We start from the raw sequence: 21,003 nt of genomic DNA on the forward strand, positions 1-21,003 counted from the left end.
ACCTTTAACTGACATGATGAACGTCTATGAAAACTCTTCCGTTCCTTTCATCCCCTTTCTTGGTTGCCACGACTGTCTTGAACTAACAAACCCGAGCATCTTGGTCAAGGAATGCGCTAGGGAAGGATCCGCCTAACCCGTCTTGCTTGAATTCTTTAGTCCGAAGTCGAGGACTGATCCCAACAACCACCGACAACGTTGTTTCCCTTGTGGCCAGAGGCGGAACCCGAGGTGGACCACCTTTTTGTCTCTGACATCACCGCTGACAGCTTCCGCGTGTCCTGGGCGGCGGACGAGGACCTCTTCGACCGATTTGTCATCAAACTGCGGGACAGCAAGAGGTCTGGACGCCCTCAGGAGCACATTGCCGCCGGGGACGAGCGAACCAGGCTCATCACTGGACTTGTGGGGGGCACAGAGTATGAAATTGAGCTGTACGGCATATCTTTGGACCACAGATCCCAACCGATCTTCGGTGTAGCTCAGACAGGTACATCAACCGCATCAGGCCTGGATCCACTGGGTCTATACTAACTTCACTGACCTCTCAGGACTGGATCCGATGGGTCTGTACTAACTTCTTGGTTCTCTCGGGACTCGATCCACTGGGTCTATACTAACCTCTTCTGTACACTAATCGTTTGAGTCACTCTGAACCTCGGCCGAACCGACGGGTATCATCTCTCTTTGGACAGGTTTTTGGAGTTCCATTTAACCTGTAAACCCTTCTTCCTTCTGCCAGGCCTGATGACACCAAAAGGCCTTCGTTTTTCTGACGTAACCGACTCCTCGGCTGTCGTCCATTGGTCCGTGCCTCAGTCGGCAGTAGACAACTATCACATCACATATGTGCCGTTTGAAGGAGGTAAGATCAGTGTACTCTAAGTATTTGGGGTGTAACATTTCAACCGTTTGATGCGACTTAGGACTGATGTAACATCTAGAACGATACAATTCAGGGTTGGTAGCACTGATAAGACAAACTCTTAAAAGAACAAATACGCTGATTAGTCATGGATGTAATACTTTCCAGTGTTAACAGTACTTTACAGTCCTACTAAGAGGGACTCTGCTTGTGCACAGGAAGCCCCATGACGGTCACTGTGGACGGCGACGTCCTCCAGGCCTTACTGCCCAACATGAGTCCCGGCAGGGTGTACCAGGTGACCGTCAGTGCCATGAAGGGTCTGGAGGAGAGCGACCCCAGCGCTGACTCCGTAACCACAGGTAGGCCTGGTAGTACTCACGCCGCACTCGGTGGACGCTCATGTCTTTTTCGTCTTCAGCTTTGGACCGACCTCGAGGTCTGACCGTGGTAAATGTGACGGACAGCTCTGCTCTGTTGCTGTGGCAACCGTCCGTGGCCCTGGTGGATGGATACATGGTCATGTACACCTCCGAGTCAGGTACTACATGAATCGATCTGTTACTCGACGGGCTTCAATGGACCGCATGATGTTTTCTTACAGCGTCTCCAGTCGTAGAGCGTGTTTCCGGGGCTACGGCAGAGTTAGCCATGGGGTCGCTGGCTCCGGGGAGTCTCTACACTGTGGAGCTCTTTTCCACCAAAGAGGCTCAGAAGAGTGCGTCTATTGGAACAGAATTTACCACTGGTAGGGAAAAGTCTCGTGTGGTACTATTTTCTGAGGTGACCTCAAAGTAATGTTGCAATTTTCAACACCAACAAAGCAAGCATGTTTGGTCGGAAACTAATTGGATTTGCAATAGACAGGCTACTTTTAGCATTAGCGATTTTACATGGCGATTTCGCCGCCTCCAAATTTGGTCATGAAAACCACAACTGAGATGAACGTTACAATAAAAAAACAGCTGGTGTGTAAGCGCAATACTTACAGTATTAACACTTTGTAGGGCACAACGTAGCGCATTCAACTTCGTGCTAATGTCTTATTGATTGATTTCTTAAAATTGCAAACTATACCAAAAAATATATTTAGTCCAATTGTTTTGGGGGGTTTTTTTTGCACCAAAACCTAATTTAACAACGACAACTTTTTACACATTTTTAAAATGGCAAAATAAACCAAATAAAAATGGACCCTAATAATATTTTTTGCACCAACATCTAATTTAATAATGAAAACTTTTTAAACATTTTTAAAACGGCAAAATATATCAAATATTTAGTCCAATCATTTTTTGCACCAAAATCTAAATTATTTAGGAAATCTTTTAAAACATTTTTTTAAATGGCAAAATATAACACATAAATATTTTGTTCAATCTTTTTTTGCACCAAAATCTAATTTAATAATGAAAATGTTCTAAAAAAAAAATACAATTACAAAATATACCACATAAATATTTAGTCCAATCATTTTTTTCATCAAAATCTGATTTAAAAATGAAAATGTTTAAAAATAAATAAATAAATAAATACAATTACAAAATATTCCACATACATTTTTAGTCCAATCTTTTTTTGCACAAAAATCTAATTTAATAATGAACATGTCCTAAAAAAAATACAATTACAAAATATACCAAATAAATATTTAGTTTAACCATTTTTTTCACCAAAATCTGATTTAATAATGAAAATGTTTTTAAAAAAAGATATACCACATAAATATTTAGTTCAATCATTTGTTGCACCAAAACCTAATTTAATAATGAAAATGTTTAAAAAAAATTATACAATTACAAAATATACCACATAAATAGTTAGTCCAATCATTTGCTTCACAAAAATCTAATTTGATAATGTAAATGTTCTAATAAAAAATACAACTACAAAATATACCACATAAATATGTATTTAAATCTTTTTTTGTACCAAAATCTAATTTAATATTGAAAATGTTCTAAAAAAACAAAATATACCACATAAATATTTATTTAAATAATTTTTTGCCCCAAAATCTAATTTAATAATCAAAATATTCTAAAAAAAAAAAAAATACAAGTACAAAATATACCACATAAATATTTAGTCCAATCATTTTTTGCAACAAAATATAATTAATAATGAAAATCTTCTACAAAAAAAATACAAGTACAAAATATACCACATACATATTTAGTCCAATCATTTTTTGCAACAAAATCTAATTTAATAATGAAAATCTTCTAAAAAAAAAAAAAATACAATTACAAAATATACCACATTAATATTTATTTCAATCTTTTTTTCCACCAAAATCTAATTTAATATTGAAAATGTTCTAAAAAACAAAATATACCACATAAATATTTATTTAAATAATTTTTTGCCCCAAAATCTAATTTAATAATGAAAATATTCTAAAAAAAAATAAAAAATACAAGTACAAAATATACCACATAAATATTTAGTCCAATCATTTTTTGCAACAAAATATAATTAATAAAGAAAATCTTCTACAAAAAAAATACAAGTACAAAATATACCACATAAATATTTAGTCCAATCATTTTTTGCAACAAAATCTAATTTAATAATGAAAATCTTCTAAAAAAAAAATACAATTACAAAATATACCACATAAATATTTAGTCCAATCATTTTTTTCATCAAAATCTGATTTAAAAATGAAAATGTTTAAAAATAAATAAATAAATACAATTACAAAATATTCCACGTAAATTTTTAGTCCAATCTTTTTTTGCACAAAAATCTAATTTAATAATGAACATGTCCTAAAAAAATACAATTACAAAATATACCAAATAAATATTTAGTCCAACCATTTTTTTCACCAAAATCTGATTTAATAATGAAAATGTTTTTTAAAAAGATATACCACATAAATATTTAGTTCAATCATTTGTTGCACCAAAACCTAATTTAATAATGAAAATGTTTTAAAAAATTATACAATTACAAAATATACCACATAAATAGTTAGTCCAATCATTTTCTTCACAAAAATCTAATTTGATAATGTAAATGTTCTAATAAAAAATACAACTACAAAATATACCACATAAATATTTATTTAGATCTTTTTTTCCACCAAAATCTAATTTAATATTGAAAATGTTCTAAAAAAAAATACAATTACAAAATATACCACATAAATATTTATTTAAATCTTTTTTTGTACCAAAATCAAATTTAATAAGGAAAATGTTAAAAAAAAAAAAAATACAATTACAAAATATACCACATAAATAGTTAGTCCAATCATTTTCTTCACAAAAATCTAATTTAATAATGTAAATGTTCTAAAAAAAATACAACTACAAAATATACCACATAAATATTTATTTCAATCTTTTTTTCCACCAAAATCTAATTTAATATTGAAAATGTTGTAAAAAACAAAATATACCACATAAATATTTATTTAAATAATTTTTTGCCACAAAATCTAATTTAATAATGAAAATATTCTAATAAAAAAAAAAAAAAGTACAAAATATACCACATAAATATTTAGTCCAATCATTTTTTGCAACAAAATATAATTAATAATGAAAATCTTCTACAAAAAAAATACAAGTACAAAATATACCACATAAATATTTAGTCCAATCATTTTTTGCAACAAAATCTAATTTAATAATGAAAATCTTCTATAAAAAAAAAATACAATTACAAAATATACCCCACAAATATTTATTTAAATCTTTTTTTGCACCAAAATCTAATTTAATAATGCAAATGTTCTAAAAAAAAAATACAATTACAAAATATACCACATAAATATTTAGTCCAATCATTTTTTGCAACAAAATCGAATTTAATAATGCAAATGTTCTAAAAAAAAATACAATTACAAAATATACCACATAAATATTTAGTCCAATCATTTTTTGCAACAAAATCGAATTTAATAATGAAAATCTTCTAAAAAAAAAAAAAAAAAGAAATACAATTACACAATATACCAAATAAATATTTAGTCCAATCATTTTTTGCAACAAAATATAATTAATAATGAAAATCTTCTAAAAAAAAAAAAGACAGAAATACAATTACACAATATACCACATAAATATTTAGTCCAATCATTTTTTGCAACAAAATATAATTAATAATGAAAATCTTCTTAAAAAAAAAATACAAGTACAAAATATACCACATAAATATTTAGTCCAATCATTTTTTGTAACAAAATATAATTAATAATGAAAATCTTCTAAAAAAAAAAATACAAGTACAAAATATACCACATAAATATTTAGTCCAATCATTTTTTGCAACAAAATCTAATTTAATAATGAAAATCTTCTAAAAAAAAAAAATACAATTACAAAATATACCCCACAAATATTTATTTAAATATTTTTTTGCACCAAAATCTAATTTAATAATGCAAATGTTCTAAAAAAAAAATACAATTACAAAATATACCACATAAATATTTAGTCCAATCATTTTTTGCAACAAAATCGAATTTAATAATGCAAATGTTCTAAAAAAAATACAATTACAAAATATACCACATAAATATTTAGTCCAATCATTTTTTGCAACAAAATCGAATTTAATAATGAAAATCTTCTAAAAAAAAAAAAAAAAGAAATACAATTACACAATATACCAAATAAATATTTAGTCCAATCATTTTTTGCAACAAAATATAATTAATAATGAAAATCTTCTAAAAAAAAAAAAAAGACAGAAATACAATTACACAATATACCACATAAATATTTAGTCCAATCATTTTTTGCAACAAAATATAATTAATAATGAAAATCTTCTTAAAAAAAAAATACAAGTACAAAATATACCACATAAATATTTAGTCCAATCATTTTTTGCAACAAAATATAATTAATAATGAAAATCTTCTAAAAAAAAAAATACAAGTACAAAATATACCACATAAATATTTAGTCCAATCATTTTTTGCAACAAAATCTAATTTAATAATGAAAATCTTCTAAAAAAAAAAAATACAATTACAAAATATACCCCATAAATATTTATTTTAATATTTTTTTGCACCAAAATCTAATTTAATAATGCAAATGTTCTAAAAAAAATACAATTACAAAATATACCACATAAATATTTAGTCCAATTATTTTTTGCAACAAAATCAAATTTAATAATGAAAATCTTCTTCTAAAAAAAAAAAGAAATACAATTACACAATGTACCACATAAATATTTAGTCCAATAATTTTTTGTAACAAAATATAATTAATAATTAAAATCTTCTTCTAAAAAAAAAAAGAAATACAATTACACAATATACCACATAAATATTTAGTCCAATCATTTTTTGCAACAAAATATAATTAATAATGAAAATCTTCACAAAAAAAAAATACAAGTACAAAATATACCACATAAATATTTAGTCCAATCATTTTTTGCAACAAAATCTAATTTAATAATGAAAATCTGCTAAAAAAAAAAAAATACAATTACAAAATATACCACATAAATATTTAGTCCAATAATTTTTTGCAACAAAATCTAATTTAATAATGAAAATCTTCTAAAAAAAAAAAATACAATTACAAAATATACCCCATAAATATTTATTTAAATCTTTTTTGCACCAAAATCTAATTTAATAATGCAAATGTTCTAAAAAAAAATACAATTACAAAATATACCACATAAATATTTAGTCCAATCATTTTTTGCAACAAAATCGAATTTAATAATGAAAATCTTCTAAAAAAATAAATAATAATAATACAATTACACAATATACCACATAAATATTTAGTCCAATCATTTTTTGCAACAAAATATAATTAATAATGAAAATCTTCTTCTAAAAAAAAAAGAAGAAATACAATTACACAATATACCACATAAATATTTAGTGCAATCATTTTTTGCAACAAAATACAATTAATAATGAAAATCTTCTCAAAAAAAAATACAATTACAAAATATACCACATAAATATTTAGTCCAATCATTTTTTGCAACAAAATCTAATTTAATAATGAAAATCTGCTAAAAAAAAAAGAAAAATACAATTACAAAATATACCACATAAATATTTAGTCCAATCATTTTTTGCAACAAAATATAATTAATAATGAAAATCTTCCACAAAAAAAATACAAGTACAAAATATACCACATACATATTTAGTCCAACAAAATCTAATTTAATAATGAAAATCTTCTAAAAAAAAGAAAAAAAAGAAATACCACATAAATATTTAGTCCAATCATTTTTTTTGCATAGCAAACAAGACTCAAATGTAACAAAATATAATAATAATAATAATAATAAAATAACACACACAAACGTTCCCCAAAAATGGTACTTTTGAGTACCAGTATCGATACCTAGGTGCCAGGAATTGGTACCGTATGGGTTCAGATGTGGGCGGTAGACACCCCTTCATTCATGCCTAATTGGGGAGCTTGCAGTAACGATCCAGACTTATTTCCAGATGTGGACCCTCCCCGAGATCTGGCAGCCGTCAACATTGAAGCAGACAGCGCCACTCTAACGTGGAAGCCTCCGCAGGCCTCCGTCAGTGCCTACGTCCTGACCTTCTCCTCAGCGGACGGCTCGGCCCGGGTACCAAACACACGCTCTTGATAAAGCGCAGGATGGAGTACTGACGTGTGCTTTTCCAAGGAGGTGACGCTGAGCCCTACCGCCTCGTCCTACAACATGGTCGAGCTGGCCAAGTCCACGGAGTACACGGTCCGAATGCGGGCCGTCGCCGGAGACGGGAGGAGTCGCCACGTGGCCACGGTCTTCACCACAGGCAGGGACTCCGGCTCGAGTGCGCGGCCAGTGACCGAGTTCTAGATGCATCTGTGTTGGCTTGCAGATGGAGAGCTGCACCGATACCCCAAAGACTGCGCTCAGATCTTCCTGAACGGAGAGACGGCGTCGGGCGTGTACACGGTCTACGTGGGCGGCGTGGACACCCAGGCCATCCAGGCGTACTGCGACATGGACACTGACGGCGGGGGATGGACGGTGAGCTGACACCGAAACCACGTCAGGGCTCCACTCACCGCCCTTCCTTTTTCAGGTCTTCTTGAGGCGCCAGAACGGCAAGCTGGACTTCTTCCGGAACTGGAAGAACTACACGGCTGGGTTCGGGAGCGTGGACGACGAGTTCTGGCTCGGTGAGCACATCTGCTTAAGTACATTCTAGGGTTACTAATATAGTATCGCGGTACTAATGAATCAGAAACGGTACTATACTCTGTTTAAGAAGTACACTGCAAAAAGTCAGTGTTCAAAAACAAGAAAAAAAAAATACAAATTTATTTGAACTAAGCAAAATTATCTGCCAATAGAACAAGAAAATTAGGCTTGTCAAGACTTTCCAAAACAAGTAAAATTAGCTAACCTGATGACATCTATTAAACAAGACAAGAAGCAAGGAATTAAACAGAGACAGAATTAAAATTTGGCTCAATTGAGGAGAGACGTCTGGACTGTACTCTTTGCACAGTCTCACCACGCTCTGACGAAAGATTGTACGCCTCCTCTTTTATTTGGACTTTCCCTGATTACATGGCAACGGCTGTTTCTAAGGGGCGGGGGTCGTAAACAGCCATCGCTTTTGATTACAAAACAGTTCAAAGAAAATGTTGGTTCAAAGAAAAGGTCGTAAAAGAGTTCAAAGAACAGGTCGTAAAACAGTTCAAAGAACAGGTCGCCTGGAGGGGGATCTGGCCCTGCTTCCTCTCCGCTTTGTAGTTCTCGGGTCAAGACAAAATCTTTCTGTGGATTACGATACATCAAAGAAACAGAACACCTTCATGTTGTTTCCCATTTTACACAGTGGAGTTTTACAAGCCTTCGTCTTGGTAGGTTCAAAGACATCTTTTGTTTTCTCGCCGGTAACTCATGGCAACACTAAGTTTTGTGATGAAATAGATACAATTATTCTGACACAGTTATTATTTAAACATTTAACATGTGATATTTCAAAAAAAAAAATTATCAGAAATAGTTCATGCACATTCAGATAAATTCTTCTAAATTACAATTTTAAAAAATTTGCAAAAAAAAGCAAAAAGTCAGCGTTCAAAAACAAGAAAAAAAATACAAAAATGAGGGGTATTTTATTTGAACTAAGCAAAATTATCTGCCAATAGAACAAGAAAATTAGGCTTGTCAAGACTTTCCAAAACAAGTCAAATTAGCTAACCTGATGACATCTATTAAACAAGACAAGAAGCAAGGAATTAAACAGAGACAGAAATAAAATTTGGCTCAATTGAGGAGAGACGTCTGGACTGTACTCTTTGCACAGTCTCACCACGCTCTGACGAAAGATTGTACGCCTCCTCTTTTATTTGGACTTTCCCTGATTACATGGCAACGGCTGTTTCTAAGGGACGGGGGTCGTAAACAGCCATCGCCTTTGATTACAAAACAGTTCAAAGAAAATGTCGGTTCAAAGATAAGGTCGTAAAAGAGTTCAAAGAACAGGTCGTAAAACAGTTCAAAGAACAGGTCGCCTGGAAGGGAATCTGGCCCTGCTTCCTCTCCGCTTTGTAGTTCTCGGGTCAAGACAAAATCTTTCTGTGGATTACGATACATCAAAGAAACAGAACACCTTCATGTTGTTTCCCATTTTACACAGTGGAGTTTTACAAGCCTTCGTCTTGGTAGGTTCAAAGACATCTTTTGTTTTCTCGCCGGTAACTCATGGCAACACTAAGTTTTGTGATGAATTAGATACAATTATTCTGACACAGTTATTATTTAAACATTTAACATGTGATATTTCAAAAAAAAAATTATCAGAAATAGTTCATGCACATTCAGATAAATTCTTCTAAATTACAATTAAAAAAAATTTGCAAAAAAAGCAAAAAGTCAGCGTTCAAAAACAAGAAAAAAAATACAAAAATGAGGGGTATTTTATTTGAACTAAGCAAAATTATCTGCCAATAGAACAAGAAAATTCGGCTTGTCAAGACTTTCCGAAACAAGTAAAATTAGCTAACCTGATGACATCTATTAAACAAGACAAGAAGCAAGGAATTAAACAGAGACAGAAATAAAATTTGGCTCAATTGAGGAGAGACGTCTGGACTGTACTCTTTGCACAGTCTCACCACGCTCTGATGAAAGATTGTACGCCTCCTCTTTTATTTGGACGTTCCCTGATTACATGGCAACGGCTGTTTCTAAGGGTCGGGGGTCGTAAACAGCCATCGCCTTTGATTACAAAACAGTTCAAAGAAAATGTCGGTTCAAAGAACAGGTCGTAAAAAAGTTCAAAGAACAGGTCGTAAAACAGTTCAAAGAACAGGTCGCCTGGAGGGGAATCTGGCCCTGCTTCCTCTCCGCTTTGTAGTTCTCGGGTCAAGACAAAATCTTTCTGTGGATTACGATACATCAAAGAAACAGAACACCTTCATGTTGTTTCCCATCCTACACAGTGGAGTTTTACAAGCCTTCGTCTTGGTAGGTTCAAAGACATCTTTTGTTTTCTCGCCGGTAACTCATGGCAACACTAAGTGTTGTGATGAATTAGATACAATTATTCTGACACAGTTATTATTTAAACATTTAACATGTGATATTTCAAAAAAAAAATTTATCAGAAATAGTTCATGCACATTCAGATAAATTCTTCTAAATTACAATTTTAAAAAATTTGCAAAAAAAGCAAAAAGTCAGCGTTCAAAAACAAGAAAAAAAATACAAAAATGAGGGGTATTTTATTTGAACTAAGCAAAATTATCTGCCAATAGAACAAGAAAATTAGGCTTGTCAAGACTTTCCAAAACAAGTAAAATTAGCTAACCTGATGACATCTATTAAACAAGACAAGAAGCAAGGAATTAAACAGAGACAGAAATAAAATTTGGCTCAATTGAGGAGAGACGTCTGGACTGTACTCTTTGCACAGTCTCACCACGCTCTGACGAAAGATTGTACGCCTCCTCTTTTATTTGGACTTTCCCTGATTACATGGCAACGGCTGTTTCTAAGGAACGGGGGTCATAAACAGCCATCGCCTTTAATTACAAAACAGTTCAAAGAAATGGTCGGTTCAAAGAAAAGGTCGTAAAAGAGTTCAAAGAACAGGTCGTAAAACAGTTCAAAGAACAGGTCGCCTGGAGGGGAATCTGGCCCTGCTTCCTCTCCGCTTTGTAGTTCTCGGGTCAAGACAAAATCTTTCTGTGGATTACAATACATCAAAGAAACAGAACACCTTCATGTTGTTTCCCATTTTACACAGTGGAGTTTTACAAGCCTTCGTCTTGGTAGGTTCAAAGACATCTTTTGTCTTCTCGCCGGTAACTCATGGCAACAAGAAGTTTTGTGATAACTTAGATACAATTATTATGACACCGTTAATATTTAAACATTTAACATGTGATATTTCAAACAATTTTGATCAGAAATAGTTCATGCACATTCAGATAAATTCTTCAAAATTACAATTAAAAAAGAATGTGCAAAAAAAAATTCAAAGTCAGTGTTCAAAAACAAGAAAAAAAATACAAAAATGAGGGGTATTTTATTTGAACTAAGCAAAATTATCTGCCAATAGAACAAGAAAATTCGGCTTGTCAAGACTTTCCAAAACAAGTAAAATTAGCTAACCTGATGACATCTATTAAACAAGACAAGAAGCAAGGAATTAAACAGAGACAGAAATAAAATTTGGCTCAATTGAGGAGAGACGTCTGGACTGTACTCTTTGCACAGTCTCACCACGCTCTGACGAAAGATTGTACGCCTCCTCTTTTATTTGGACTTTCCCTGATTACATGGCAACGGCTGTTTCTAAGGGGCGGGGGTCGTAAACAGCCATCGCTTTTGATTACAAAACAGTTCAAAGAAAATGTTGGTTCAAAGAAAAGGTCGTAAAAGAGTTCAAAGAACAGGTCGTAAAACAGTTCAAAGAACAGGTCGCCTGGAGGGGAATCTGGCCCTGCTTCCTCTCCGCTTTGTAGTTCTCGGGTCAAGACAAAATCTGTGGATTACGATACATCAAAGAAACAGAACACCTTCATGTTGCTTCCCATCCTACACAGTGGAGTTTTACAAGCCTTTGTCTTGGTAGGATCAAAGACATCTTTTGTCTTCTCGCCGGTAACTCATGGCAACAAGAAGTTTTGTGATAACTTAGATACAATTATTATGACACCGTTAATATTTAAACATTTAACATGTGATATTTCAAACAATTTTGATCAGAAATAGTTCATGCACATTCAGATAAATTCTTCAAAATTACAATTAAAAAAGAATGTGCAAAAAAAAATTCAAAGTCAGTGTTCAAAAACAAGAAAAAAAATACAAAAATGAGGGGTATTTTATTTGAACTAAGCAAAATTATCTGCCAATAGAACAAGAAAATTCGGCTTGTCAAGACTTTCCAAAACAAGTCAAATTAGCTAACCTCAATGAACCCAAAAATACCTTAAAATAAGTATATTCTCACTAATAACAAGTGCACTTTTCTTGGTCGAAAAAAAAAATTAGACCTTTTTGCTCAATATGTTGAAAAATAAAATAATGGCGAAACGGTACACTGCAAAAACTGAAATCTAAGTAAAATTAAATATCTCAAATAAGGGTGATATTTGCTTATTTTCTGTCTGATAAGATAATTCTTCTCACTAAGCAGATTTTATGTTAGTGTTTTTACTTGTTTTAAGGGTTTTGTTCCTAAATTATCTCTGTAATAATGTTGCTAAGATTTTATGACCTATATTGAGTAAAACATGCTTGAAACTAGAATATCAACAAAGCTGTGTCGTCAACACTCACAAGTGTAAAACTACCTTTTTAAAGTAATCATTTCTTATTTCAAGCATGAAAAAAAAAAAAGTCATGGTTTTGACACAATTGTGTCTCATAATTAAAACAGATGGCAGCCAAATGGACTTTGCTGTTTTATTTTCAATGAAACAAGAGAAAATATGTACTCATATAGTAGTACAGTTGGCACAATACAGTAAACTGACAGTTTGTCAGGTTCAAACACTGATGACATCTATTAAACAAGACAAGAAGCAAGGAATTAAACAGAGACAGAATTAAATTTGGCTCAATTGAGGAGAGACGTCTGGACTAGAGATGTCTGATATTATCGGCCGATAAATGCTTTAAAATGTAATATCGGAAATTATCGGTATCATTTTTGTTATTATCAGTATCGTTTTATTTTTATTTTTTTTATTAAATCAACATAAAAAACACAAGATACACTTACAATTTACACTCATTCACACAAAAGGGTTGTTTCTTTCTGTTATTAATATTCTGGTTCCTACATTATATATCAATATATATCGATACAGTCTGCAAGGGATACAGTCCGTAAGCACACATGATTGTGCATACTAATAGTACTAACCTTTAACACTTAATTTTACTAATTTTCATTAATTACTAGTTTCTATGTACTGTATTTTTCAAGTATAAGTCGCACCGTAGTATAAGTCACACCTGCCGAAAATGCATAATAAAGAAGGAAAAAACATATAAAAGTCGCACTAGAGCCCGGCCAAACTATGAAAAAAACTGCGACTTATAGTCCAAAAAATACGGTAACTGTTCTTATATTGTTTTACTTTCTTTTTTATTCAAGAAAATGTTTTTAATTTATTTATCTTATTTTTTAATTTTTTAAAAAGGACCTTATCTTCACCATACCTGGTTGTCCAAATTAGGCATAATAATGTGTTAATTCCACGACTGTATATATCGGTATCAGTTGATATCGGTATCGGTAATTAAGGGTTTGGTCAATATCGGAATATCGGATATCGGCAAAAAGCCATTATCGGACATCCCTAGTCTGGACTGTACTCTTTGTACAGTCTCACTTGCTCTGACGAAAGACTGGACTTTGGACTTTCCCTGATTACATGGCAACGGCTGTTTCTAAGGGACGGGGGTCGTAAACAGCCATCGCCTTTGATTACAAAACAGTTCAAAGAAAAGGTCATAAAACAGTTCAAAGAACTGGTCGCCTGGAGGGGATTCTGGTCCTGCTTCCTCTCCGCTTTGTAGTTCTCGGGTCAAGACAAAATCTTTCTGTGGATTACAATACATCAAAGAAACAGAACACCTTCATGTTGCTTCTCATCCTACACAGTGGAGTTTTACAAGCCTTCTTCTTGGTAGGATCAAAGACAGCTTTTGTCTTCTCGCCGGTAACTCATGGCAACACAAAGTTTATAGTATAATAATATTATAAAGTGCGCATATATACAGCCCGGCCCCCGGCCAAATTTTTTTTCATTGTAATTTCGAAGATTTTATCTGAATTTATCTGGTTTTACGAGCAGAGGAGCATGTTTGGCAGCGCGCACACACGGAGTACTTGCAAGCAGACACAGTGTGTAGACAGAAAAGGGAGAATGGACGCATTTTGGCTTAAAAACTGAGGATAAAGGTGAAGTTATAACACTGAAACGGTGCTTTAAGACATGGCGAGCAAGCTGGCGGCTAACATCCATCCGCAGTGTTTTAGCTACTTCTAAATCACACTGGCGACAAATAAAGTAAGTTTCTTACAAGTAGTATTATCACTGGAGGACGAGGAATACATAAACATGCTTCACTACACACCGTAGGAGGGTACAATAGCTCATTGCTAACAAAAGCTACCACTCCTGAATGTAAACAAATGCCATGGGTGGATCTACACCTGACATCCATTGTAATGATACCAAGTACAGGAGCGTATCTAGTCGATACTACTATGATTACATCAATATCGTGACAAAACATTTTTTTTATTTATATTATGTTTATAAAGTCAGTAAATACGTCCCTGGACACATGAGGACTTTGAATATGACCAATGTATGATCCTGTAACTAATGTAAGTTTCTTACAAGTACTATTATCACTGGAGGACGAGGAATAGCTAAACATGCTTCACTACACACCGTAGGAGGATACAATTGCTCACCGGTGTCACAATGTAAACAAATGCCATGGGTGGATCTACACCTGACATCCACTGTAATGATACCAAATACAGGGGCGTATCTAGTCGATACTACTATGATTACATCAATATCGTCACAAACATTTTTATTTATTTATATTATGTTTATAAAGTCAGTAAATACATCCCTGGACACATGAGGACTTTGAATATGACCAATGTATGATCCTGTAACTACTGTAAGTTTCTTACAAGTATTATTATCACTGGAGGACGAGGAATAGATAAACATGCCTCACTACACACCGTAGGAGGATACAATAGCTCATTGCTAACAAAAGCTAGCACTCCTGAATGTAAACAAACACCATGGCTGGACCTACACCTGACATCCACTGTACTGATACTAAATACAGGAGCGTATCTAGTCGATACTACTATGATTACATCAATATCGTCACAAACATTTTTTTTTTCATTTATATTATGTTTATAAAGTCAGTAAATACGTCCCTGGACACATGAGGACTTTGAATATGACCAATGTATGATCCTGTAACTACTGTAAGTTTCTTACAAGTATTATTATCACTGGAGGACGAGGAATAGCTAAACATGCTTCACTACACACCGTAGGAGGATACAATAGCTCACCGGTGTCACAATGTAAACAAATGCCATGGGTGGATCTACACCTGACATCCACTGTAATGATACTAAATACAGGAGTGTATCTAGTCGATACTACTATGATTACATCGATATTGTCACAAACATTTTTTTAAATTTATATTATGTTTATAAAGTCAGTAAATACATCCCTGGACACATGAGGACTTTGAATATGACCAATGTATGATCCTGTAACTACTGGAAGTTTCTTACAAGTAGTATTATCACTGGAGGACGAGGAATAGCTAGACATGCCTCACTACACACCGTAGGAGGATACAATAGCTCATTGCTAACAAAAGCTAGCACTCCTGAATGTAAACAAACGCCATGGCTGGACCTACACCTGACATCCACTGTAATGATACTAAATACAGGAGCGTATCTAGTCGATACTACTATGATTACATCGATATCGTCACAAACATTTTTTTAAATTTATATTATGTTTATAAAGTCAGTAAATACGTCCCTGGACACATGAGGACTTTGAATATGACCAATGTATGATCCTGTAACTACTGTAAGTTTCTTACAAGTATTATTATCACTGGAGGACGAGGAATAGCTAAACATGCTTCACTACACACCGTAGGAGAGTACAATAGTTCATTGCTAACAAAAGCTAGCACTCCTGAATGTAAACAAACGCCATGGCTGGACCTACACCTGACATCCACTGTAATGATACTAAATACAGGAGCGTATCTAGTCGATACCACTATGATTACATCGATATCGTCACAAACATTTTTTTAAATTTATATTATGTTTATAAAGTCAGTAAATACATCCCTGGACACATGAGGACTTTGAATATGACCAATGTATGATCCTGTAACTACTGGAAGTTTCTTACAAGTATTATTATCACTGGAGGACGAGGAATAGCTAAACATGCTTCACTACACACCGTAGGAGGATACAATAGCTCACCGGTGTCACAATGTAAACAAATGCCATGAGTGGATCTACACCTGACATCCACTGTAATGATACCAAGTACAGGAGCGTATCTAGTCGATACTACTATGATTACATCAATATCGTGACAAAAAAATTTTAAAATTTATATTATGTTTATAAAGTCAGTAAATACGTCCCTGGACACATGAGGACTTTGAATATGACCAATGTATGATCCTGTAACTACTGTAAGTTTTTTACAAGTATTATTATCACTGGAGGACGAGGAATAGCTAAACATGCTTCACTACACACCGTAGGAGGATACAATTGCTCACTGGTGTCACAATGTAAACAAATGCCATGGGTGGATCTACACCTGACATCCACTGTAATGATACCAAGTACAGGAGCGTATCTAGTCGATACTACTATGATTACATCAATATCGTGACAAAAAAATTTTTAAATTTATATTATGTTTATAAAGTCAGTAAATACGTCCCTGGACACATGAGGACTTTGAATATGACCAATGTATGATCCTGTAACTACTGTAAGTTTTTTACAAGTATTATTATCACTGGAGGACGAGGAATAGCTAAACATGCCTCACTACACACCGTAGGAGGATACAATTGCTCACCGGTGTCACAATGTAAACAAATGCCATGGGTGGATCTACACCTGACATCCACTGTAATGATACTAAATACAGGAGCGTATCCAGTCGATACTACTATGATTACATCGATATCGTCACAAACATTTTTTTAAATTTATATTATGTTTATAAAGTCAGTAAATACATCCCTGGACACATGAGGACTTTGAATATGACCAATGTATGATCCTGTAACTACTGGAAGTTTCTTACAAGTAGTATTATCACTGGAGGACGAGGAATAGCTAAACATGCTTCACTACACACCGTAGGAGGATACAATAGTTCATCGCTAACAAAAGCTAGCACTCCTGAAATTAAACAAACGCCATGGCTGGACCTACACCTGACATCTACTGTAATGATACTAAATACAGGAGCGTATCTAGTCGATACTACTATGATTACATCGATATCGTCACAAACATTTTTTTTAATTTATATTATGTTTATAAACTCAGTAAATACGTCCCTGGACACATGAGGACTTTGAATATGACCAATGTATGATCTTGTAACTACTGTAAGTTTTTTACAAGTATTATTATCACTGGAGGACGAGGAATAGCTAAACATGCTTCACTACACACCGTAGGAGGATACAATAGCTCACCGGTGTCACAATGTAAACAAACGCCATGGGTGGATCTACACCTGACATCCACTGTAATGATACCAAGTACAGGAGCGTATCTAGTCGATACTACTATGATTACATCAATATCGTGACAAAACAATTTTTAAATTTATATTATGTTTATAAAGTCAGTAAATACATCCCTGGACACATGAGGACTTTGAATATGACCAATGTATGATCCTGTAACTACTGTAAGTTTCTTACAAGTATTATTATCACTGGAGGACGAGGAATAGCTAAACATGCTTCACTACACACCGTAGGAGGGTACAATAGTTCATTGCTAACAAAAGCTAGCACTCCTGAATGTAAACAAACGCCATGGCTGGACCTACACCTGACATCCACTGTAATGATACCAAGTACAGGAGCGTATCTAGTCGATACTACTATGATTACATCAATATCGTCACAAACATTTTTATTTATTTATATTATGTTTATAAAGTCAGTAAATACATCCCTGGACACATGAGGACTTTGAATATGACCAATGTATGATCCTGTAACTACTGTAAGTTTCTTACAAGTATTATTATCACTGGAGGACGAGGAATAGCTAAACATGCTTCACTACACACCGTAGGAGGATACAATTGCTCACCGGTGTCACAATGTAAACAAATGCCATGGGCGGATCCACACCTGACATCCACTGTAATGATACCAAGTAAAGGAGCGTATCTAGTCGATACTACTATGATTACATCAATATCGTGACAACATTTTTTTTAAATGTATATTATGTTCATAAACTCAGTAAATACGTCCCTGGACACATGAGGACTTTGAATATGACCAATGTATGATTCTGTAACTACTGGAAGTTTCTTACAAGTATTATTATCACTGGAGGACGAGGAATAGCTAAACATGCTTCACTACACACCGTAGGAGGATACAATAGCTCACCGGTGTCACAATGTAAACAAATGCCATGGGTGGATCTACACCTGACATCCACTGTAATGATACCAAGTACAGGAGCGTATCTAGTCGATACTACTATGATTACATCAATATCGTCACAAACATTTTTTTTTAATTTATACTATGTTTATAAAGTCAGTAAATACGTCCCTGGACACATGAGGACTTTGAATATGACCAATGTATGATCCTGTAACTACTGGAAGTTTATTACAAGTAGTATTATCACTGGAGGACGAGGAATAGCTAAACATGCTTCACTACACACCGTAGGAGGATACAATAGCTCACCGGTGTCACAATGTAAACAAATGCCATGGGTGGACCTACACCTGACATCCACTGCAATGATACCAAGTACAGGAGCGTATCTAGTCGATACTACTATGATTACATCGATATCGTCACAAACATTTTTATTTATTTATATTATGTTTATAAAGTCAGTAAATACGTCCCTGGACACATGAGGACTTTGAATATGACCAATGTATGATCCTGTAACTACTGTAAGTTTCTTACAAGTATTATTATCACTGGAGGACGAGGAATAGCTAAACATGCTTCACTACACACCGTAGGAGGATACAATAGCTCATTGCTAACAAAAGCTAGCACTCCTGAATGTAAACAAACGCCATGGCTGGACCTACACCTGACATCCACTGTAATGATACCAAGTACAGGAGCGTATCTAGTCGATACTACTATGATTACATCAATATCGTGACAAAAAAAATTTTAAATTTATATTATGTTTTTAAACTCAGTAAATACGTCCCTGGACACATGAGGACTTTGAATATAACCAATGTATGATCCTGTAACTACTGTAAGTTTCTTACAAGTAGTATTATCACTGGAGGACGAGGAATAGCTAAACATGCTTCACTACACACCGTAGGAGGATACAATTGCTCACCGGTGTCACAATGTAAACAAATGCCATGGGTGGACCTACACCTGACATCCACTGTAATGATACCAAGTACAGGAGCGTATCTAGTCGATACTACTATGATTACATCAATATCGTCACAAACATTTTTATTTATTTATATTATGTTTATAAAGTCAGTAAATACATCCCTGGACACATGAGGACTTTGAATATGACCAATGTATGATCTTGTAACTACTGTAAGTTTTTTACAAGTATTATTATCACTGGAGGACGAGGAATAGCTAAACATGCTTCACTACACACCGTAGGAGGATACAATAGCTCACCGGTGTCACAATGTAAACAAATGCCATGGGTGGATCTACACCTGACATCCACTGTAATGATACCAAGTACAGGAGCGTATCTAGTCGATACTACTATGATTACATCAATATCGTCACAAACATTTTTTTTAATTTATATTATGTTTATAAAGTCAGTAAATACGTCCCTGGACACATGAGGACTTTGAATATGACCAATGTATGATCCTGTAACTACTGGAAGTTTCTTACAAGTAGTATTATCACTGGAGGACGAGGAATAGCTAAACATGCTTCACTACACACCGTAGGAGGATACAATAGCTCATTGCTAACAAAAGCTAGCACTCCTGAATGTAAACAATTGCCATGGCTGGACCTACACCTGACATCCACTGTAATGATACCAAATACAGGGGCGTATCTAGTCGATACTACTATGATTACATCAATATCGTCACAAACATTTTTATTTATTTATATTATGTTTATAAAGTCAGTAAATACGTCCCTGGACACATGAGGACTTTGAATATGACCAATGTATGATCCTGTAACTACTGTAAGTTTCTTACAAGTATTATTATCACTGGAGGACGAGGAATAGCTAAACATGCTTCACTACACACCGTAGGAGGATACAATAGCTCATTGCTAACAAAAGCTAGCACTCCTGAATGTAAACAAACGCCATTGGTGGATCTACACCTGACATCCACTGTAATGATACTAAATACAGGAGCGTATCTAGTCGATACTACTATGATTACATCGATATCGTCACAAACATTTTTATTTATTTATATTATGTTTATAAAGTCAGTAAATACGTCCCTGGACACATGAGGACTTTGAATATGACCAATGTATGATCCTGTAACTACTGTAAGTTTCTTACAAGTACTATTATCACTGGAGGACGAGGAATAGCTAAACATGCTTCACTACACACCGTAGGAGGATACAATTGCTCACCGGTGTCACAATGTAAACAAATGCCATGGGTGGATCCACACCTGACATCCACAGTGATGATACCAAGTACAGGAGCGTATCTAGTCGATACTACTATGATTACATCAATATCGTCACAAACAATTTTTTTAAATTTATATTATGTTTATAAACTCAGTAAATACGTCCCTGGACACATGAGGACTTTGAATATGACCAATGTATGATCTTGTAACTACTGTAAGTTTTTTACAAGT

At 33.9% G+C, this 21,003-nt stretch overlaps 1 protein-coding gene across 1 annotated transcript in view; it reads left to right on the forward strand.

The window, feature by feature from the left end:
• Positions 1-21,003, forward strand: part of LOC133610271 (tenascin-like) — a 225,038-nt gene that overhangs the window by 163,401 nt on the left and 40,634 nt on the right. The window contains exons 14-22 of the mRNA XM_072914169.1: positions 218-490; positions 743-865; positions 1,084-1,227; positions 1,287-1,406; positions 1,470-1,613; positions 7,320-7,450; positions 7,511-7,643; positions 7,710-7,861; positions 7,917-8,013. Of these exons, the coding sequence (XP_072770270.1) occupies positions 218-490; positions 743-865; positions 1,084-1,227; positions 1,287-1,406; positions 1,470-1,613; positions 7,320-7,450; positions 7,511-7,643; positions 7,710-7,861; positions 7,917-8,013 (1,317 nt within the window). The remainder of the gene's footprint in view (positions 1-217; positions 491-742; positions 866-1,083; positions 1,228-1,286; positions 1,407-1,469; positions 1,614-7,319; positions 7,451-7,510; positions 7,644-7,709; positions 7,862-7,916; positions 8,014-21,003) is intronic.

The sequence above is a fragment of the Nerophis lumbriciformis genome, linkage group LG11, assembly GCF_033978685.3.
Source record: "Nerophis lumbriciformis linkage group LG11, RoL_Nlum_v2.1, whole genome shotgun sequence".
NCBI classification, from domain to species: Eukaryota; Metazoa; Chordata; class Actinopteri; order Syngnathiformes; family Syngnathidae; genus Nerophis; species Nerophis lumbriciformis.